Source organism: Acanthochromis polyacanthus, chromosome 10, assembly GCF_021347895.1.
Source record: "Acanthochromis polyacanthus isolate Apoly-LR-REF ecotype Palm Island chromosome 10, KAUST_Apoly_ChrSc, whole genome shotgun sequence".
Classification (NCBI taxonomy): Eukaryota; Metazoa; Chordata; class Actinopteri; family Pomacentridae; genus Acanthochromis; species Acanthochromis polyacanthus.
This window is the reverse complement of record NC_067122.1, coordinates 16,769,500-16,793,059: the sequence shown is the minus strand read 5'-3', so window position 1 is coordinate 16,793,059 and position 23,560 is coordinate 16,769,500. Positions and strand designations below refer to the sequence as shown.

Sequence of the window (23,560 nt, the reverse complement as noted above, 5' to 3'; positions counted from 1 at the left end):
TCTAAATTGTTTAAATTTGTACTTTTTGCAGATGATACAAATATAATATGTTCAGGGCATGATATGAAACAACTTTTGGTGCAGATAACGGTTGAAATAGTTAAACTAAAGAAGTGGTTTAATGCCAATAAATTATCCTTGAATTTAAAAAAGACAAAACTTATGTCATTTGGTCAAAAAAGACATGCCATACCTGTACAAATTATCATTGACAACATCACTATTGAGAGAGTGAAACAAAATGTATTTTTAGGTGTTGTAATTGATGAAAAGATATCATGGAAACCACATATTAGTTATTTGCAAACAAAAGTTGTCAAATGTGTCGGCATTATGAGGAGAGCTAGTCATGCTCTTAATCATGGTGCACTACTCATTTTATATAATTCATTTGTAATGTCATATCTAAATTACTGTGTTGAAGTCTGGGGTAATTGTTATAAAACCAATTTACTTCCTCTAATTGTATTACAAAAGAGGGCAATAAGAGTTGTGCATGGTGTACAGTATTATGACCACACTAATCCTCTTTTTCTAAAATCGTCTGATCTGAAACTATATGATTTGGTCGATTTTAAAACAGCACAAATAATGTTTAAGGCATCTAGAAACTCTCTTCCTGCAAATATACAAAGTCTTTTTCATGATAGAAATATCCATCATTCTTATTATTTGAGAGGAACTAATATGCTTTATCAACCAAAAGTGAGAAGTACTTTAAAATCAATGTGTATTTCTGTTCGTGGAGTTCAATTATGGAATAAACTTACAGAAGATGATAGAGCTTGCAAAAATATTAATCAGTTTAAAAAAGCATTTAAAAGGAATGTTATGTTGAAATATTTGCAACAGAGAGACTGATGCCTTTGGCTGTGTGGATGTGTGCGGGCACTGGAAAAGTGCTTACACACACTCTGATGATGATGAGGATGATGATGATGGTGATGATGATGATGTTGTTGATGAGTTGGGTCGGGGTTAGAGTCAGAGAAGGTGGGCCCGTCTGTCTTTGTATGTTTATCTCTATAGTTTTTTTTCTTGTGCTGTTGTATTGTAATGTTTTTGTGATGGTGAGTGGGGGGTTGGAAATTTAAAAGCTTTTGCTTCATCCATCCCCTTTTCAAACCAAGATATATTTTTATGTCTGTTGTCAAAAGAGCTGTGTGCAGGTTTGAAATAAATTTTCTGAACTGAACTGAATTCATTTAATTCTATTGTCATTTGCTGTTTTAATATGAACAATCAATTTTGTTTAATAATTATTATGTATTTTCATCTGTTTATTATTATCATCTGAACTATTACTTCAGTTTTTTGTCTAATTCTATGGTCCTTTCATCTATTTTTACCATCCTCTGTCTTGTCAATCACTTGTAAAGCGCATTGAACAACATTTTATTGGTCTGACAAGCACTACATAAAAAATATATGAAAAAATTACCGAAACTGATCAATTAATTGTCAAAAGAGTTCACAGTCAATTGATTGATTAATCATCATAGCTCTGTTTTGCATACATTTGCTGTATTGCTGCATTATTCAACACAAATAGTATAAAACAACATATATCAAACTCATCACCCAGTTGTATTGATTGTACTTCTTCCAAATATTGTGTACTGTCACATACTTTAAGCTACCAAATGATAACATTTTAGAAGCATGTGTTTTGTTTGCAAAGTCTGTAAAATCTTTGAAGTAATTAATCAGGTAAACGTAAAAAGATAATGCAGTAAAAAGTACATTATTTTGCTTTGAGAAGTAGGAAGATGAAGCATGAAGTAATGTAAAACAGAAATATTTTGAAGCTACTTCATAAAATCTATTAATTTACTTCCCTGCTCTTTGTGTCTTCTTCACAGCAGATGTAAGAGAATGAAGAAGGAAATATTCATGTGAAGTGTTGATATGATTGACTCATCCAGAGAAATAATCACTTCACACACTCAAGAAGCCCGTGAGATTTCTTTTAATAAGCTTTTTGTGGCGTGTCGCTCACACACACTGGAATCCAAGTATTCAAATGCTGTAGCACAGAAGACACATAATTCATGGGGGGGTTGGAAGTCTGATGCAAAGCCACCAGTGATCACAGGGAGGGAGCAGCTTAAGCGACACACAGTCCATTTTTCATGGGAATTGTCAAAATCATTTCTCACCTTCATCACAACATTTCTCTTAACCTCAGCCATTAGCGGGGAGAAAAACAGAAAAACTACTCAACATCTGCAGGGGAGCCCGTGTGCTCTTCAAAAAAGCAATCAGCCATTTACGACTTATCTTCCCGCTGAAGGAGGTCTTGATCTGTGTCGACAGCGAGGAGGAAGAGGAGGAGGAGGGATCTGGATGTTCAGTGTAGCAGTGTGTAGCCACAGCAACCAAATCTGACAAGTCCACCCTCTTAGAGTTTACTCTTGACAGTGGCCTTCGCTGGAGCTGACAGAGAAAAAAAATGGGGACTTGTAAAATACAGAGAGAGAGCATTTCACCTTGGTCATGCAGCGGTTAATAGCATTCTGGCTTTTGGAGCGTCTGGTTGCTTCAGAGGGATCTGTTAGCGAGGATTAGTTGTTCTCAGTCCAACATGGCTGAGGACTCACTCAAAGCATGCAAACACACATCAAACAGACAGCCAGCGAAGGTAGTGCCAGGTGTTGGAGACACATAAGGTTTATAGTAGAGGCTTGGAGGCCTGCCTGCAGCAGCTCTGTCACACACACAGACAGTTCCGGTCCATCTACCAGCCAAGCACCACTACTGCTCGCTCACTGCTGCTACAAAATCTGCTGCACATCCATTAGAGGACGAAGACGCCAGCAGACTCTTTAAAGGGACACACCTGCGTTTTAGGAGGAAAATCACCTCTTCAGTCGACCAACTCGGTGTGAAGACGCGAAAGTGCTGATTTCATGCTTCATGTGTCGAGGGGATGCTGTGTCACAGTTTGAAACTTGAGTGGAAGCTACGAGTTTGCCTCATCACAGGACTAAGAAAACAAACCCTTTAACTCTGGTGCTGCATGAACTCACGGTTCATTATTCACTACATAAAATAACTTTACAATCCGACCGTGAAATCAAAGCTAATATAAAAACTGCTTTAACTGATTCTTAGGGCAGCTGTGGGCAGAGAAAGGAGCTGTAAACACAGCACTAATATACATCTGTGTGGATTCTCAGTCGCCCAGCTCACTGTAATCCTCAGAGCTTCATTATTAAAGCAGCCGGACTCCTCGGACAACACTGATACATTATGACCTCGCTAAGTCATTATAGCAAACATGCAGGCAAAAAGCACAACACTTGGCAAACGTAAGCCTCATATTCACTCCCTTTTTAGCTCTGTTTTCATTCCCTACCAACTCCCGAGGGAAATATCTGGTACTTCAGCTGCCAAATTCTTACCAGCTATTTGTTAACTGTGTCTGTCTTCCATTTAGTGCCAAGCAGGCAGCAGACAGTGGCTTCACTGCTGCTGTGTTTTTTTCCCTGTGAATGTCTCTAAATTCTGCCACCGAGGAACACATGTGTTTTGGTTGCAATTGTTTACAGACACTTTTTCCAGCCACAATCTGACGATAACCTGAAGTGCCTTTTATTTGATACAGACATTAACATTTCTAGCGTATTGTTCTGTGTTTTGCAGATATCTGAGATTTACTACAGACTGTTAAAGAATAAGGCTGGAGGTATTCTATTATTTTCTGTGTCTGGCAATACCTGAACTCTGTAGCCTGTTACATTCAAATCAAACCACACTGGTTCTTATGGAAGACATGCGTTTGAAAAACAGGTGGAATATACATAAATGCATTTCTTAGCAAACTGTGTATTTATTAAGGACTATTTTCAGCAGTGGATTAATATACAGTCAATGCTCTCGTGAGTATTAGTCAGCATTAAGGTGTTTGTGGGCTCAAAATAAACTCACACCTGCACATTAAGCTGCGTGCTCGTGTGCGGGGGCCACTTCTACTTAATCGCTGTTACACTTTTAACCACAAAACACTTTTTATATCAAACACAACTGCGTCACAGTTTAAGATTTTATCATTATTTTTTGCAATTGATCTTTCCTGAGATCACTACTAAAACCAAAGACAAATATTCCCTGTCTCTCTGTTTTCATTGGTTTAATCTGCCCATAAAAATATTTAAAACAAAAAAAGATCCCAGTGTCTGAGTTGATGAAAGAGAAGCGACTGTAAGGTTGATCATATTCTGCTTGATTACAGGCTGCTTCTGTTTTAGTTTTACTAACTCTTTGACAACTCCTCTGTCAGATCACATGTACGACAAGTAAAATGCAAATCCTCTCTTTATACGTTTTTATCTTGTCCTGTGTGTTCAAGTTTGTTTTTTATGTAAGAACCTGCTGAGGCAAAGTATCTTAAAACATACTGTGAGTAAGAAAATTAAGTAAAATGTCATGCATACATTAACGGTATATAGAGTGATATGTTCACCCTAGAAACGCTGCAATAAACACTGCAACTGAACACTGCAGTGCTACTGTGGTTGGGATCTGTTGCTGTGTAGACAGTGTGTGATGTTCTGCTACCACTGCTCAGGAGTAGGGACCACACTGCAAAACTCAAAATCTTACCAAGTCTATTTATCTTATTTTTAGTCAAAATGTCTCGTCCTACTTGATTTAAGATAAATTCACTTAAAAAGTGGCATTTCAGTAAGACAGAGGGACTTGTTTTAAGACAAAGCATCTTAAATATCCCAAACGATCTTGAAGTTATCTTGTTTTAACCCTCGTGTTGTCCTGCGGGTCAAACTGACCCGTTTTAAAGTTTAAAAATGTGGAAAAAATTTCACAGTGAAAACTTCCATATTTTCAAAATGTTTTGAGAAATTTTGGAACATTTTTGGTGGAAAAAAGAAATGTTAAAAAAATGTTTCTTTAAGAACATTCGGTAAAAAAATCAACCAAAATCCAGCAAATTTCGCTGGATCTTGGTTGATTTTTTCCCCAAATGTTCTTAAAGAAAATATTAGAAAATGTACTGATATATATGGAATCATTTTAGATATTTTTAGGATTTTTTTTGGAAGATTTCAATTCATTTTTTGAAAATATTTACAATTTTTAGATACTTAATTTTTATTTCTTGCCAAATTTGTGGATTTTTAAAAAAAATAAAACTTGTAACAGAAACTTTTAAGGAATTTTCTTCCTGAAGATTTTCTAAATTTTTATAAATTGGGGAATTTTTTGCTGAATTTTTGGATTTTTTTTCAGACAAGGCAACAATATTTTTTGGTGCCGTAAATGAAGACAACAGGAGGGTTAAGACACCTAAGCTTGACAATCCTGGTAAAATATAGTTTAAAATAAATTTTCCCAACTAAATTTAAGATCTCAATATTCTAAATATCATATCTTATTTCAAGAAAGCTTACCAAGTCATTTTTCACTTGTTCTATTGGCAATTTTTTCCCACTTATTTCAAGATCAAAGTTCCTTGAAATAAGTTTTTTTTCTTGTTTTGAGAGAGACATTTTTCCAGTGAAAGGGGTCACTGACTACATCGGCAGCCTTAAGCAAGTTAAGTTGTGACAGCGACAGGTCATGCACGGGCCACTCAGACATCAAAAACTGCTCCTCATCTGCTGCAGCTACTGAGACATGTGGAGCCTCTGAGCTAACCTTGGTTGGGCTGTGATGAGCTCTTTGAGCAGCAAAATTCAGCCTACAGTGATGAGATTCAGAACGGGCATGACATTGTGTTGTGAACACTCTGATTTTCCTCGGCTGAGCTTCTACTCAGTGACCATTTCTGCTTTTCAATTCATTCTTTGAGTCCATTTCATCTACCGGCAAGCATAAAGAGAGGTGAGTCGTAAAGGTGCTAGTTAGTTTAGGTCCAGCTTCTTACTGCACAGTGAGAATCTGATGACTTTAGTGACCAGGCTCCATCTGAATAACTGAATAAGATCCTGACTAAATTAAATGCAGGACTATGCAGCGGCACAAAAGCTGTAAGTGGAAATTTGTAGGGTATCTTTTCAGCAGCTTTCTGGTAGTTCTGTTCATCTTGAGTTTGGCAGCAGCTGTATGGCAAGTCAAATGAAAGACATAACTATTGTATAAATGCACGTATTGAACAGTTGAGACCTCTCTCTCAAAATGTTTTGGAGGCAAGAGGTGAGTTTGATTTATAGCAGCGGTAAAGCAAGACATTAGGGGTTAAGGCTGCAGTTGTAATACCGATGCTTAATTTGAATAATTGAGTGAATGACTGATCATGCTTAGGAGCCAGACTGCTTGGCATTAAGACACTATAAATCAATGGTGTAATCAAAACAAATGGGTGAAGTCATCATGTCACAGCTCGAGCCAACATAAAATTAAATAAAATTTACGTATTTACTAAAGTTCATTTAACCACACAGATCAATCTGCAATGATGCCACAATACTTTCCTTTTAGTCTGTTTTGAAAATCGAGTGAGACAGGACGGGCAGAATGAAGAAAGAACCTCGGAGGCTTAAAATGTGACTGTTTGCTTTTTCATTCAAATCAGACACTTTTCATCTTCGAACTAAAAAGCTATCACATTTTTTCCTTTGCAACAGTTTGTACATTAGCTTGCTTGAGGCCAGTGGCTGCATTCGGGAAAGCACAAAATGTCATTTTCATTTAACTGAAGTCTAAACAAGGGCAATTTATTCCCAAAATATGACATGTACTAGTTGGAGGGAATGCTCGAGTTTACCTCCATGACACATAATTTACATTTTACACAGGAGGAAAGACTTCCCATCTGCAATCAGACTAAATATAATTATTCCTGTGGACAGACAAAACTACACGTGAACACACCATGCTGGTTACCTGAACAACAGGCTGCTGTCATTGGTCAGGCTAAAGGGACACACAAATGAACGCAAAATACAGAATGAAATGATATGTTCAAAGGAAACACTAGACTTTCTTCACTCTCAGGGCTCTAATTCTTTTGAAAGCATTCTGGGAAATACACTATTTTACCGTGGTTCTGAAAATGAGGTGAAAAGAAGCTGAAGACAGAGCATCAGTTCTCACTACAGATGTCTCATATGCTGCTAAAATCCAGGCTCAACGTAACACACTTCTGATGTACACTTAGCCACATACTGTATATATCTGTATCTATGCTAGTCAGATTATCAGCTTCACTGGATGTGTTGTTTGCTTTTCCAGGCTACAAGGAAGCCAGGGTTGGTCCTAGTCCACCTTAGAGGTCATCTGAAATCTTTTGGTAACAGAAGAAAATCGTCAGAAAAAGAAACCTCCAAGATTGCATCTACAGTGGTGGAAAAAGCTTTGGACACCCCATAAATCTGCACGTATATCGCATTAGGAATCACTCTTAGGTGTACTCTGGAATCACAGCCATAACACTAAATAAATTCTTAAAAAGCCACTAAAAACTTAAAATTGATTGGTTCCATAAAAATAAGAAATTTTCTAGTACTGGGTCATTTTGGTAGAGTTTAGTTTTGCTAGTTTTCCTTGTAAACAAAGAAAAAAATATATCATTTGTATTTGTTTGTGTCTGTCTAATGCAGTCACACCTTTTGAAACACAAAAAACACAACAAATATTTCATGATAAGATTTGTGATTATGTAAAATTGTAAGGGTGTCCGAAAACTTCTTTCTAAGTTTTAATAAGAGTAAAACCTACCTGAAGTTAATATGGCTCATATCTTCTTCAAAGTAGTCATGTTGTGCAGTGATACACTGCTCCCAGCTCTCCTGCCACATTTGGAACATTGTCTGGAAGTTCAATTCGGACGACTTGCGGCTGTGCATTCGTAATTTCACCATGGACCGCGAAACTTATGCAAAGAGCAAACATCACATTCTGAGTCAAACTGACCCAGCCTTCATGTTCAGCATCATCACTGCTGATGAAAGCTGCGTCTTTGACCGAGCTCTGCTGTACTATTGATTGTTCTGAGACATTTTAGAGATAAGAGCCAACTGTTTGAACTACATCAACTCTGCTCGCAGTGCTTTTAAAACATTATTTTTTGGTCAGGTCAACACAGTTTGAGCTCTATTTGCCAGATTTGGATTCTGTGACTTTTTTGTGGCTTTCCTCTATCTGAAGATAAAGTTCAAACGAAGACGATCCAGTGCGCATTGCAGATGATGTTTGATCCACTCACAGAGGAAGACTTCCTGGGAACGTTGCTAAAGTGGCAGGAGCACTGGGAGCGGTGTGTCACTACACACAGAGGGGACAGTGGTCAAACTCAAATCAGCTTCAGCGTTTGTTTTTTTAAAAAATCAGAACAGACTTAAGCAGTTAAGTTGTAAAAATGGAGGCATAAATAGCTGTAGAAAAACAATACAACACAACAGAATGACTTTCTGTTCAGCTCTATAGCTTCATATATGCTGCACTCTCAGTCATATAGAACACTGCTTTTTCAAGGACACATTTACTTAAACATCTGGCTCCAATGTGTCTTAAGTGGTCTGAACAATCAGACTTCAGTCTTGAACGGTGCTTGCCTGCATTCACACAATGCTTTTTTTTTTTTTACACTATCTGAATGAAGAATGCAATAAAAAGTGACAAAGCAATAAAATACTAGAATGCTATTAGCCACTGAATGACTAAGGTGAAATGCTCTTTCTCCATGCTTTACATATAAAGAATTGAAAGAATAAAACTCTGTATCTGGCAGCCATGTTACTGACGTAGATTGGTGGATGGATAAACTGTAGCTTGTCAAGAAACAGTTACAGCACTCAACTCCACACAAACTGTCATTTTTGTATTTCAGTTTAAACCCATATCACTCCTGGCATTTAACACTGTGCCTTAAGTCACCACAACAAATGTCTGAGAAAAAGACTGTTTGTGTGGTAAAAATTCAAATCGGTGAAATAAATATATAGACTGTCATCTTAAGGCCACGCAAATAAACAGAAATGATGCCTCCTATGTACTGCATGTCAGTACCTCTGAATGCACTGAACAGTGTGTGCTAATGGAGAAAAACTGCTTATTTAGCATACACGTGGTTCGAGACACTGTGTTCTGTGTATGTGGGTGCTTATTTAGCGTAATTAAATACATTTAAGCACGCTCTGTTCATACTGTACTTTGTGCCTAATGGCCCCCTGTATGTGTGAACGTACTGCACACAGTGGATGATGCATGGTCTTTATCACACGGCTGCATGTCTCTATTTGTGTGTGGAGCTAAACTGAACTAAGCTGAGCTGTCATCACTGTAAATAGGAGTGTGTGTTTGTGTACATATGTACATTTGTGTGCGTGTAGATATGTATATCTACATATGAGAGCATAGCATGAGTGTGCATGAGACAGAGAAAGACAACTCACCAGCAGGGAAGTACAGCGGGAGGTTCTGCAGATACAGCTCCTTATCCGTCGGCAAGAACACACAGAAGATGACTCTGTCCAGCTGACACACACACACACACACACACACACACACACACACACACACACACACACAAATGACCTTTATTAGAAGCATATGCAGTAACTGTGAATTCATCAGTTGCAGGAGGGGAACAATGTAAAAGTGTGCCCCACTGTGCGACAGCAATATGAGAAGAATGCAGCTAATGCATCAGTCCATTACTCCGCTATTAGCTCACTATTATGATCATGCCACGACAAAGCGCTTATTACACTGCCTGCTGGGGACAGCGAGCGGGAAATATGCAGTGAGAAAAATGCTTGTTGAGAGAGAAAGAAATAAAACAAGGGGCGAGAGATGGTTTAGAAGCGTTTCTGTTGCATGTGTGTGTGTGTGCGCAGATGTCTATATGAAACTTTTTGTGTGTTTGTACATGCTCCTGAGTGTGTGAATTTGGCCCTTGACCCTCCCATTAGTGTGTGTGAAACAGGATTCGACTCAGTATGTCTGCACAGTATGAAATTCTGTCCACCACCACCATCATCATCATCATCATCATCATCACCACCATCATCATTGCACACACACAGAGAGCAAAAAGCCATTAAGACACTGGCGGAGAGAGTGCAGCTATTTTATAACAATAAAGAATTTTTAATGCTCTGTGTTGTTTAGAACCTGCCTCTGCAGTCTATAATATTTATATGATGTTCTGTGTATCTGGACATTCAGTGCAGTGCACAGCTCCAGATATAGCCTGATGATTAAAGTTACTGTAGCTACAGTAAAAAAGATGCTTGGAGGGATATAAGCTCCAGTGTGCTCTGAATCTGACAAACATTACTACCACTCTAATGTCTCCACAAAGGGTTTGATTTCTCAGTTTTGGGCAAAACAGTGCAATTTATAGCCTGACTTTTTCAACCACTTTCTGCCTGGTGTGGGAGTTTAAGTCTCATTGTTTTCAAGAACAGATCTTTCAACAACCTGCTAGCCTGCAGCCTGTGTTTTTTATTCTGTATTTACTGCACAATTACCATCACTCACCAGAATCTGCATGAAGGCTAACAGCGAAGAGATGGAAATGCGTGGTATGTAACTACAGCCCCTAAGCTAAGGTTTCAAATCTATAACCTCGACACTAAGGTGCTTGCACTCACACTAGAAAGCGGTAGCAGCGGGGAACTAATTTTGATACTGCTGCAAGAAAGAGCCTGGAGAAGCAAAAGCTAACAATAACATTAAATGAATGTAACGGCTTTCTGAACATAGCGGGTTTTAAATATAAACACATTACAAAACCTGTAACTCTGCTCTTCTGATAAAGAAAACTTGGTTGTAACTCGCTGACCTGTGGTGGGAAATACACTGGTACTGGTAGACCTTTTACACTTTAAGAGCTACACAAACTTTTATAGCCATCCAAGAATTAAAAAATAAAAAAAAAACTCATTCTAAAACACACATGATAGTAGATAGTTAATTTTCCAAGTTTCTTAAATGTTGAGATTCAAAAGTCAAGGTCCATTTTAAGATCCCTCTGATCATTTCCTAAACTCTGTCCCAAAACAGTAACTGTCCCATTATAGCTTAATATATATATCTTGATATCTATCTTTGAAAACCATATTATTAAGACCAATGTATAATTACACTGTTTATCAGAGCCAGAAACAGTAAAAACAGAAACAATAGTCTGAATTTCAGCTTTCTTCACTAACCCTATGTGTCGTGTGGTTCCATCAGGAAAATCGAACAAATATAAGCTTTAAATTGTGATGTTTAATCTAAATCATTTTATTCTAAATATCTATTTTGCTGGAAAAAAGAGAAAAAAAAGAAAAAACTGTGTAAATTGTTGCAACAACAAAACCATTAGCGACTCTGCTGTTACAAAGAGTGGCTGACAGTTATGGAAACAAATTAAAAACGGCAAACAAAAATAAGTAAAATATCTATATCTGTAGAGCTACTTCTTTGTTGTCTTGGTAACACCTGTGGGTGGTTGGAAAAACATTTTACATGTTGATTACATTTTTTTCCATTCTGTGAATTAAGTAAACACATTTATTTTTAGGGTTTTTTTAAACATATTTCAAGGTTTGAAAATATATGGCTATGCTGTTTCCATAGAGGTGCAGGACTTCAATTAACCTGTCCAAAAACCACAAACATCAGAACACAAGTGTGAGAAATAGACTGTTTGTACTTCCAATCACAATCTGGACACATTAACATTTGCAGCTAACCAGCCTACTGCCTACAGTAGGAATCAAGCATTACTTTCAAGGCTGACAGTTTGCACATCTTTAGCTGATTGTCTGATGTTACCGGTTGTGTTAAAAAAAACATCTCGACAATGACGAGCATCTAAACTTTAATGTGGATGCCGGTCCTGGATCCTGTCAGAGTTTAGGTTAACATTAATGACTCTGTGCTGCTCTTTCTTGTCTTTAAAGAAGTTTAAACTCCCCCAGATTCAAGTAACATTGTTCATCTGTATACACCATCTACTGAGAAAATGAACACACAGAAAGTGTAACTGAAGGGGCTGGCCTCTTGACAGTCACGACATGGTCAGTTTTGTTGAAACTTTGTCTTATTTGTAAAAAAAAAAGCTATTAAACTTATGAGCTGCCTTGGGCGTTACTATCTTGTAACAGTTTTGTTGGTGATTCACTAATAAATAATTCATTTTTTTATTACATCTGATGCAGAGTGTTGGAAAACTGCCCTGCGTCTTGAGTCCATTTTGTGTCTCACTGTGTCTGCAATTTTCACATTACAGCACTCAGAGCCAGAGCAAGCCCAACAAAACACACTGTAAAAAAAAAAAAAGTAAAATGGAGGATGTTCAATTAAAGAACAAACCTAATTTCCTCTGGTGAACAGTCAGACTTTATATGTATGCAAATAAACGCAGTCTCATCATCTCAATCGTTTACAATAAAATTCTTTCACTTTAAAGCACACAGCGGAACTACTTGTGGGCAGAATCTAAGTAAGCACCTTGTTGATTTGGCTCTCTGGTTTTATTTACAGACATTTAAAGCTTGTTGACTGTCGTCCTCTGTGGCGAGATGTGTAACGTTCATTTGCTGAGTGTGGAGTGGCTGACGGCATGAGTCGGCTGGTATTGCTACATAGACTCTGGAGATGGCAGTGCTAACAATAACATCGTCAATACCCCCTCTGGGAGGTGAAACAGCGTGATGGGAACAGCGAGGGGGAAAGATAGAAAAGAGGAGAGGGAGGAGACCAAAGACGTGATAGAGGAAGAGGGGAGGAGAGTTTAAAGCATGTAAATGACTGATTGGAAAGTTTCCGCTTTGTTCCAATCTCCCATCGCCCTCTTCTCTCCCTCAGTCCCTCCCCTCCAGTCATCTATTCCATCATTTTGTCTGTTCTCTGCTTGTGGTTCTCCAGAGAGAAAGCGTGTGTGTGCGCGTGTTTGTGTTAAGTTGGGTTTAGTCCCGCAAGGAGCCAATTAAAACGCAGACTTGGCCATGAGCATGAGAGCCAGAACTTGAGAGTGTGTGTTTAAATGTATGTTTGTGTGTGTGTGTGTGTCATTGTGTGTGTGTGTTTTCTCAGCACACTCGTCTCCTTGCTCTCACCAGAAAACAAAAACAACAGCTGTGAGAGAAATAGTACCTGGAGGAAATGGTAGGGAAAAATTGCCAATCATGCAGACACAAACACGCACACATACAAAGTGTGTATACCCACCTTGTCATGATGTGCATCCAGAAACTCCCTCACAGTTGCTAACGCCTCGTGCACAGCCTGCTCAGGTGGATATCCTGCACCAAGAAGCACACACACACACAACATCAGGAATATACACACAATTCACAAGAACAGGAGCAGTGACAGATCTGTGTGCTTGTGTTAGGTTGTCGTCCACTGTGTTTTTTCCCAGACAGGTATCTGCTCTTCTTTCCACTAGTCTAACACTCAGTGTTGCGTATTTTCTCACTTTGTCTCATCCAGACTGGTTTATCCCAGCGAACTAGACACAACACACTTGTTGATTGTGAGGAGACAGATGGAGAAAGACTACAGTGCTTCTTCTGCATTTACCCAGCAGCCAAGACCTTCCACTGCTGGAAAATTATCCCCGTCGCTGGATACACAAAGGCAGTGAGAATCCATCACCTGGCCAAACCGCTCAGCTCTGAACAAACACATACTGTGTGATTATGCAGTAATTATTCCATACATCAGGCGAGAACTCAGCATGTTAACATAGGAGAATACATGAGGGTGTAAATTGGCACTGAAACACTGATTGTTTCGGAGTCAAAACAAACACACACAGTATTCACACACTAAATGGCTCCACTATGGTTTGTTATATATTCCATTTTACAACTGGATGGAAAAAGTTTCCCCTTCAACGACTTCCATTTAATATAAGCAGACTCACTTTGTCTGATTACTGCTTACAAATGTATTTTCCCTTACGTGCCTATTCTCAGCAGTGTGGAGCACCTGACTCTCTTCTCTATTAGAGTAACAACAGCCCTGCTTCATAACTATTACAGCACATCAATAAATAAAGTTATATTGCAAAATGCTAACAGACTGCATGTAGCCACTGAAATGTGACCTATTGCTTTGTGGACAGTAGTTTTTAAGCTCTGAAAATGGGATTTTTGCTGGTGCAATCTTGAGGTTTTGGAAAGAAGTGACCATATTTGTACGAAAGCATGCAGCTGGAGAGGAGTGACAATTGGATGTGACTAAGGACCTAAGGACACTGCACACTCAGACAGTAGCAACTTGTCAGTCACAAGTTAGCCACATCCTGAAGCATTTCCTGCTTTCTTACCCTATTTGACTCTAAGTGGGTCTGTAATTCACAAAATATACACAATACTGTACTAAAGAAGACTTAGAACTAGCAATCTAGACCATAAAGCTATTAAGAAAATGTTTACTGAGGTAATAAATTCCGTGAGAATTCAACTCATTTTCTCATAGACTTCTATATAATCAACCTTTTTTTGGAACCAGAAGACTCACCGCCTGTTGGCCATGGGAAGGAATGCAGGTTTAAGGTGTTGACGCTTTGGATTCACTTTTCAGTCTCTGAAACTATGTCTGTCTAATATGTACAGCCTATGATTAACACTGAGCAGTTATCATTTATGTTTTGTTCACAACTGACAATGAAAACATGAGGATGTTTTCTACTGCAGAAATTAACCAGGCATTTAAAAGTGGCCCACACCTCTGTACGTATCCTGACTGCTGGAGCTACCCTGGTAGACATCTATCAAGGCCGTTTGAGGGGAGGAACAAAACTGCTCTAGGGTAGCTACTGAAAACTGTGAGGCAGTGCTTAATGTTGACTGCTCTTATGAAACAGAAAGGCTGAAAGAACGGATCAGTTGGCTGTTGCTGCAAACGTTTTCGCCACCTTGCACCTGCCCCAAGTTTCTGCAGATTGCAACTCTACATGTGCAACAGTCACATCAGAAGAAACAAATTAATTCAAACACAACATGCTATAACTTTTTCTGTAGCTTGATACAACAAGAAAACTCATTTTCAATGATTAATCTATGAGAAAAGTCCATACCACAACACATAGTTTAGTCTGATTTAGGGGCTCTTAGGTGAGCAACATTTTATTCTAACTTCATTTAAAGAACACAGAGTTTGCTTGATATGCAGGTTTCACATGTGTACAGCAAGATGAACAAGGAATAAGAGAGAAACACCGAAAAGAAAGATTTGTATTTGTAATTTTGTGGACATATTTGGAGTCCTTTTGGGAGTATCTTGAAACTGTTGACATCACAGTAAACACAACCAATTTGTTTGGCTATTTATATCAGCATCACAAAGCTCAGAGGCAAAGTCAGACCTGAAGGCCAGTGTGACATCAAATGAGGACAGGTTTCAAACAACTCTATCCCGCTGTTGAAAAAATATATTTTTGATTTTAAATGCAGATACATTTTTATATTTAGGCAACTCAGACCATGTGGTTAAGTTGGGGAAAGATCACAATCCTGATTAAAGCAGTGGATATGTTTTCTTGTCTATTATTTAATCAAAACCACAATCCACCCCTAGCCTTCACTTAACGGTTTATAGAAACTGATAACAATAGATGTGAACTGCGGTCTCAGGGGGTAAAAATAACGCACTTTGTCCAACCATTATCCACCCAAACCACCTGCTACAGCTCCATTCTGGTCAAAAACAACTGAAATTTCCTGTGGATAAAATTGTTGCTCCTGGACATAATCAAAGCAGCAATTATGCTTCTTTCAAAATGTCCTTACTAAGGTTTAATCAGCCACAATGACTGAAAACACCAGTGGGGAGTAAAGAGCAGCTTTAATAATGTTAGGGCTACCATTCGTCTTTGAACAACTATACATCGTCTGTGTCATTACTCAAAAGCTGCGACTGTGACTGGCTGGCAGTTATGCTGGCTCGACTCCTACGTTATTTTTCAACCTCATCACATTACAAAGAGGGCGGAACAGTGATGAGAAGCAGCTTCATCCTTTAACTGCAGTTAAGTCACAGCTCCAAATGAAAAACCAAAGAAATACCCTTTTTCTTTGCTCTTGAAAAATAAAACAAGATTACAAAGAAAAAAAATTGTTGTATTTCTTTAAACATTTTCTCTTTGAAACAACCATAAGACAATGAGCAGATTTGCTTTCTTTATTTCTTTCTTTCCATTCAATTGTAGCTGTCTGAAGAGGCAGAACGCTTATATCTCCTAAAATTATGTAACCTTTTGTTGCTCTCCAAACAGCCTGACCTACAAAACACTCAGGAGGAAAGAGATAGGAAGATGATGAGAAACATGTGCAACCGAGAGGGAGACACGAATAACAAACGGAGTCAGTCGGGAGCTTGGCCTGTTCCTCTTTCTAGCAACGTCAGAGAAGTGTGGACAACAGGCCTTCACACCAGAGTGGCCCCGGGGGTGTGTTCAAGCACTACCCTTAACTCTCTCTCCTACTGGTGTGAAGGGGATTACAGGCAATCTGACACAATCTCCGGCCTAATCTATCTTAATCTGCCGGTCTTAATCCAAGGCGTTAATCTGAGAACCACCTCTGGGCTGGAGGAGATAATGTGACAAGTGGCACCGAGTGGCTCAGCGCGTCGGTTAAACAGAAGGACCGGAAAGAAGCATGCGACAGAGAGCACATTCGGTCTGTTAAATGTATGAACACAGGCACACACATACATTTTTGTTGTTGTCAAGTAAAGTATGTAAATTGAAAACTCAGACTCACACCCACACCACTCAGTGGAAGAACATGTCATGTATTTACTCTGGTCTGAGGGAAAGAGACATAAACACAGACACTAACCGTAAATTCCGGTGGAGATGCAAGGGAGAGCCTGCAGAGAAAGGATGACAAACACAGTGGTTAAGTCTGCTGCTGATCACATAAGAGCACACTTTCATCCCACACGCATTTTGCATGTCTAGCTCTGCGAGGACACTCAGACTGCAATTTCTCTGGAAGGCATCGCAATGTGACTTTCAAAATCATTTCTTGACGTCACGCTTCAGTTTAATATTCATTCTGTCGTCGATTTAAAACATGCGATGGAGCATTTCCGCATGAGATGCCATCAAAAGCCTGACTGTCACTGACAAGGAGGACGGCATGAATTTGTAAAACTACTGACACTACGGCTTAAACCCCGGCTCAGACGTGCTGCATAATGCACGTCCTTAATTGCAAACCTCTGCTATTCCCTAATTGCATTGTTTCAAATTGTGATTTTGAAGTGGTTTTGTTGTTCAGCCCTCTCACACTAACTTATTACCTCACCCATGACCCAAAACTGAAGTTACCCTCAACTCTAAATCCAGCACCTTTGAGAGCATGTCAGAAAGTTATGATTCTGACTTTTCCCAAACAAGCTCACTCTCGACGTCTCCATGGAGTCTGTTCTGATTGTTTTTCATGGCAGCCTTTCTTCACCCTCTGACTTCCACATCTATTTGAAATTGTTGATCAGCCACAGAAAGACTTCCTTTGTCATCCACAGAAGAGGAAGCAGCACCAACCAGACATAATTATAATAATCATGAGGGCCGTATGGAGACCGTCACCACGGAAGCAATCTTGAATTTTCTTTTCCATGAGAAGAAAGTTAGAATCTGTAACATTTTAGAGGAGCCGATCTGGTAACAAGTGTGTCTCACTAAAACGGGTCTCAGAGGATCAAAGTCGATGCATAAAACTGAACTTGAGTGTTTGAAGTAAAGTTGGACAAACTGTGGGCTGCGAACATGAACCGTGTCTTGTTGGGTAAATACAGACAACAACAAATATTGGCTTTTTTTCATCATGCTGTGAGCAACCAAGATACTTTTCCAAACAACAAGATGAGCAGCTAAAAGGCAGGTACAGGAGCACGGATAAATGGAGTTGTTTCCCCTGACAACATTTATGAGGAGGAGTCTTAATCCTGAAGTCTGAAAAATGGCAGTAAGAGCCTTTTGCCTGCAGCTCCTCGTCTAACAGCTCATGGTGGCTTTTCCACAATAAAGGTTACTCGCTTTCTGGCAGTTGAACGCTTCTAAAAGACAGTTGTTGTTTTTTTTTTTCTTAAAACTGTTTTCTCAGGGGTTAAGATGTGGACCACGAAGCAAACATCCTCAGATTGAGTCCTTTGATTTCATCTCTCTCACCTGTCCTCTCTCTACTCTTGCTATATAAAACGGGTATTTATAGTCCTCACCTACCTATGTGTATGCTGAAAGCAATGCTGATCTCTTAAATTCTTCCTCCTGCTCACACTGACTGCAAAGAGATGAGTTATTTAAGCAATTCCATTATTTCCAGTTCACACAAAGCTCATGTGAGGCTTTAGCTCTTTTTAGTACTCAATTCCCTCTTCTTGTTACTATCCTCCAATTACATCTCAGCAAGTCATGGAACACAAAGAGGTAATTTAGTACTAAAAGATTATAACTTTTCTTTTTCTAACTAGGTCTATTCACAGCTTCAGCTAAACTTCAGAAACCTTCATTTGTGCAGAATTAGGACAGTAGATTTAGTTCCAAATGACTTACACTGCAGATGATGAAGGAACACTTAATCAGGTATCACTTTACAAGCAGTGTGAACAGCAGGAACAATTAGAAAAGTATGAATGAGTGACAGCATGGGAGTGTTGTTTTAAGACAGACTCCAAAAGAATATGAACCTGTGGTTTAATCTGAAGCAGCAGCTGGAGGTACCAGAGGTGCTCGGCTATAGATGCTGTGGTCTTTCTAGTGGTTACCACCAGAGGTAAAGGCCGATGGAGGGCTTCACACAAACACCCTATCCAGTCTAACTCCTACCAGTGTTACCCAGCAGGGCCAGCTGGTGTCACAATAAGATACCTCGACTGAACTGACATTGGTAATGTGGCTTAATAGATACACAGTCTGAGGGGATTGCAGTGGGAGACACCTGGCATGACAATCTATGGCTGGATACTCAAATGAGGTTTCCTGGTCAAAACAGGGCAACGTTTCGCTGCGTTTCTGCCTAAATGGATTCCATTTTGGGCATTTACAGGGAAATTGAGGTTCATTTTTTGTAAAAAAGTAAAGCTATAGCAAGTAATTTATGTCCAGCACACCAATAAATAAAAAAGGTTAACACATAAAAAATCCGTCAAGATTAAACATATCAAATATATTCAAACATAAATATAGATTTTTAAATAATAAACTTGAAATAATTACAAGTAAAACTGCACATTTACATTTTATGTAGATCTGTCATGCTACACAACAATTACACAATCAAAATGTGTTCATTTAAACAGTGCAGACACAGTATCCATGCACTTCTCTGCTTTCGGACACGCAAAATTTGTGACCTTACGTCTAGATGCAGAGCCTTGAGCCAATCTGCTGTCACATCTGTATGTGTGGAATGTTTAGTTTGTATTACCTGTAAAGCATCGGGTCTGTCAGACACTGCACAGCACAACAGCACTTTATTTACGATGTCTTGTGCACCGCTGCGGTGGTCTGTCACTGTGTTGAGCAGTCAAAGTTCCACTTAAGGTAACTTTGAGCAGCGTATGCTGTGACCCCAAAATAAACAAGGCATCCAGCCAGAAACATAACACGAACTGGAAGAGAAGCTGAAAATCCATGTGTCTAAATTCTCTGAGTTATACAACACAACTTGGTCTTTTTATTGAGAATTCAAGACAAAAGGCCAGTCTTGGAAATCCATCTAAGAAGGCATGCCAGTTGTGTTTTACAGTCATGGAGCTTGTTGTAGGTAGGCAATATGTGTAAGCTAAGCTGTTATTAAGTAGTTCTACACACCTGATAAAGTCCCTTAACTAAAGGAATGAAGTAAAGATGTATAGTTTTCATGCTGAGTGTTTTAGTGATGTAGTCCTGTTACTCTGGACTCTCCCAGACAGTGCACTGAACTCTGTGATGAGCACAGTGTATCATGTTGTATCTAAAAGCCTCTTGAGACACCTCTGATAGGGACGTAGGAGAGACAATAGGAAATAAGCAGGATCAACATTAACTTACAAAGAGTAACCTTTAAGTGCATGTGTGCTGTAGATTTCCTGACATCCTACATCTAATATTGCACATAGTATCTGACTACACCGGTAACAACAGAAACTATGAAACAGAGAGCCAGTTATAGAATGTGTAGTTAGCACACGGACTGGCTTAATAGCAGCAAAATAGGGATTTACATGAAAAAAATCCAAAGAATTGAGATTCAGGTTTGGCAAGTTTGTGCAACACCGCTGTTCTCATTTGAGTCAAGCAACCAGTAAACTTAAAATCTGGCAGATTCTCAAACTGCTGTCAAATACGGCAGTATGAGCAGATGCCAGGATGCTCCCTGTGTCTCCAGATCTGTTTGTTTAACCTGACCGCAGAGCGTAAAGCTTCAAACCAAAGGCAGATGTGAATCACAAATTTCTCAAACCAAAGGTAAATATATAACTTCAAATTTTGGGGCAGAAACTGTAATAAGTGCTGTAATAGTGTAAGTGTAAAAAAACATACAAAATGGTTTAACTGATCTATTTCAGGTTTGTTTTAAATTCTATTCCTGAGAAGTGAAACTGAACGTGCACTGCATTGCACCTGTTCTCTTCGACTGCCCCTCCGACTTTATTTTCATGTTGCTTGAGTGTTTTTTTCTCTGACTTTGACACTTCGTTCTCTGTGAAACCTCCTGCCTGGTGTGTTTCATAAAACCTTCTTACAACTCGACACTCCTACCTCTTTTTACCCTTCCTCCATCAATCTCAGCTTGAATGTAGCTTTCTTTGAAAAAGCCACATGTGATCAATCTTCTCTCTTTAGCTCAGGTTTCTTTTAGCTATAGAATCTCATCACAGTCAGGACTGCAGTGCTTTCTCTCTTTTTCTTCATTCCTTTTGTCCACGCCTTTAGTCTGTCTGACTTTTTTGCTCTTCTTTTTCCTTTTTGTGACAGTCCTCAGTGATTTTGTCTGGATCTCCTCTTTCTTTTGACCTGACCTCTGAAATTGCTGCACTCTTTTCTCTTCCTTCCTCCTTTCCTTCCTTCCTTCCTTCCCTCCCTCCCTCTTTGGTCGCTGCCATCATCCCTTCAGATTCATCTCGTTCCTCCGTTCTCACCACAGAACGTGCAGCATTTTCAGTTGCAGTTTTCATGCTGTTCTTGTAGCAGGACCTGAGTGCTTTCCTCTCCGTCTCTCCAACTCCTCCCTGTGCAATCGGTCCCACCGTGTGGATGACATCTGTCGAGACAGAGACAAGAAAAAGCAATCATTTACACAGTGTGACAAGTGTGGAGCTACAGTAAAATAGAAGACAAATATAACAATCTCCCTGGAAAAATTCTCATGACATTAAACTTTATTTTTGACACAAAAAAATACTTACCGTAAAAATATGTTTTAAACCCCCTGACAGAAGTCAGACAGAAGCAGTCACGTCACCTTTGTCATCACAAACAATGGAGTTCTCATGAAGATGAGTTGGATTCAAGAGACTGAGGACTATTTTATATGGGTTAATCATGACAGATAGATGAATAATGTAACTGATTGATACCAACTTAAAAAAAAAAAGAATGACAGTTTCATTTAGGTTCATTTTATTTTGAGAAACTGTGTGTTCATACATAATTCACCCACAGTATGAAATGTAAACAAAGGTTTACATTAAAGTGCAGAACTGAAAAAGTTGGAAATGCAAATCAAAAACAAAATTCAATTTTAATTTAATTCCTTAAAATGACAAAACTATGCATTTACAACCACATAGCGGGGAGAGCAAAACCATTTATCCTTATTGTGTAACTGTTTTCTGACTTTGAATTCATTGAAAATAAGCTGAATTCACAGCACAGCCACTGTTAGGAATTTAGCAGTTAGCAGCAGTAGCTTGGAAGCGACTGCTAGTCAACATGTAGCGTTAACTGGTCGTGTTTCAGTCTCTATTTCATACTGTATGACAGCAGAAACAGACATGTACACAAAAGAACAGCTTTATTAGGAATTTGGCTGCCAGTAACATATGAGCACAAAGAGCAGGAGAAAAGCAAACAGAGGTAAAGGTTCACGGCTCGGCAGATATGATAATAATAATTTGAAGTAATACCATACTTTTTAAGTTTTTTACATTTAATCGAGTCAGACTTTGCTGCCATTGTCTAAAACTATACCAGCAGACCAATGATTTGAACCAAAACTACTGATGTCATGAGGCAACAATTATGCAGTGATACTGAGGAAAATATAACATGTTAAAAAAAAAAAAAAAAAAAACAGCCGCTAGCTGAAAATGTTGATGTTCAGTTCCATGTCACTTGACTATGGTGACTAATCACGCCAGCTCTGTTAAAGTGTTTTCAAACATTTTTTCCTGTCATGGCACACCTTCTATACTAAAAAGTCGCACCACAGCATAAAGTTATTCCATCCACCACCTCTAGAACATCCGATTTTATTCATGCCGATTACAAAGGCAATCAGTGGACTGCAGTGAGAAGCTGGAACCTTGACTGAAACGGATGCAGACGTGAATAATCTTTCTGTTTTAAAGGATTAATGCTGTGTTCACATCATATCGGGGTCATCATAAATAATGTTGGTGTCAGCATTCAAGTCGGAAAAAAGGAAAAGCTGGATTTTTCTCAACAATCATATATATCTAGCAGAAACTGCACATCAAACAAAGCCCATTTTTCATTGTAGTTCAACTCAGATTTCGTGGATACTGTGTTGTATTGCTAAAGCACACTATTTTAACCAATCTGATGTTAGATCCCAGGAGAGCTACTGTGGACATGATGTATCGTCCACAGATGACCACTGACAGCCACTTGTATTGGATTGTGAAAGCACGCTTAAAATTGTCCATCCATCTTTTTACCCATGAAAAGCCTGTCTACATGTAAGAAGAAGATTACCAGTCCTGCAGGGGAAACACGTCAGTCCTGCTGCTACAGATGAGTGCTGCATGTTAACATTTGTTCACGTATACGTGCTGGATTGGTGTAATTGATGCAATTAGCTGGAACATGTTATTTGCTAGTTCCTTCTTGACTTTAAAGTGCTTCTATTTATGTGCTTTGAGTAAAATTGACAGCTTGAGACCGGAGCACTACCTGTCGCTGTATGACAAGTAAATGTACTCTTATATATGTTGAATAAATATATATAAATATATTATGTGCAGATGAAACAAACTTGTTCACCTTTGTTCAGGAAAACAGAGCACTCTTGTGACTAGAGACAACAACAACCCCACATCAGCACTGCAGGCAAAGTTTTTGTGTTGTCAGTCCCTGCTTTTCCCAACAAATTCCAACAGTAACACTTCACCTTACATTCATGTCATTATTCATCGTCAGTTGAATAAAATCTAAGCAGCCAACAGCCATGTAGAAGTCTAGAATTAGACTACGGATGACATGCACCAAGCTTTTAGTAAACTGCTCTGTTGTATCCTCCAAACACAGCATGCTATTAATGTTAACGGTTTAACTGCAGAGATGGAAAGCTATAATGCCAATGCTGTCACATGTTGTCTGAATAAACACACTCGCCACTTGAAATGTATTACAATCTAATCATAGGCCGCGTATAAAAGATGGACGTAGCTTCTGGGTATGAGCAGTGAAGCAAAC

The 23,560-nt window shown here is 38.9% G+C and overlaps 1 protein-coding gene across 3 annotated transcripts in view; it reads right to left on the bottom strand.

Moving 5' to 3' along the window:
- Positions 1-1,953: 1,953 nt before the first annotated feature.
- The window catches only part of macrod1 (mono-ADP ribosylhydrolase 1), a 134,838-nt gene continuing 113,231 nt past the window's right edge, over positions 1,954-23,560 (bottom strand). For 2 of the 3 annotated variants that reach the window (XM_022203272.2, XM_022203273.2), the window contains 5 exons: positions 21,043-21,164; positions 16,752-16,782; positions 13,129-13,202; positions 9,357-9,438; positions 1,954-2,436 (listed from right to left, as the gene is read on the bottom strand). In XM_022203272.2, the coding sequence (XP_022058964.2) occupies positions 2,402-2,436; positions 9,357-9,438; positions 13,129-13,202; positions 16,752-16,782; positions 21,043-21,164 (344 nt within the window). In that variant the 3' untranslated portion in view covers positions 1,954-2,401. Of the gene's footprint in view, positions 2,437-6,856; positions 6,877-9,356; positions 9,439-13,128; positions 13,203-16,751; positions 16,783-21,042; positions 21,165-23,560 lie in introns of those variants that run through there. The other variant, XM_051954450.1, reaches the window with a different exon arrangement.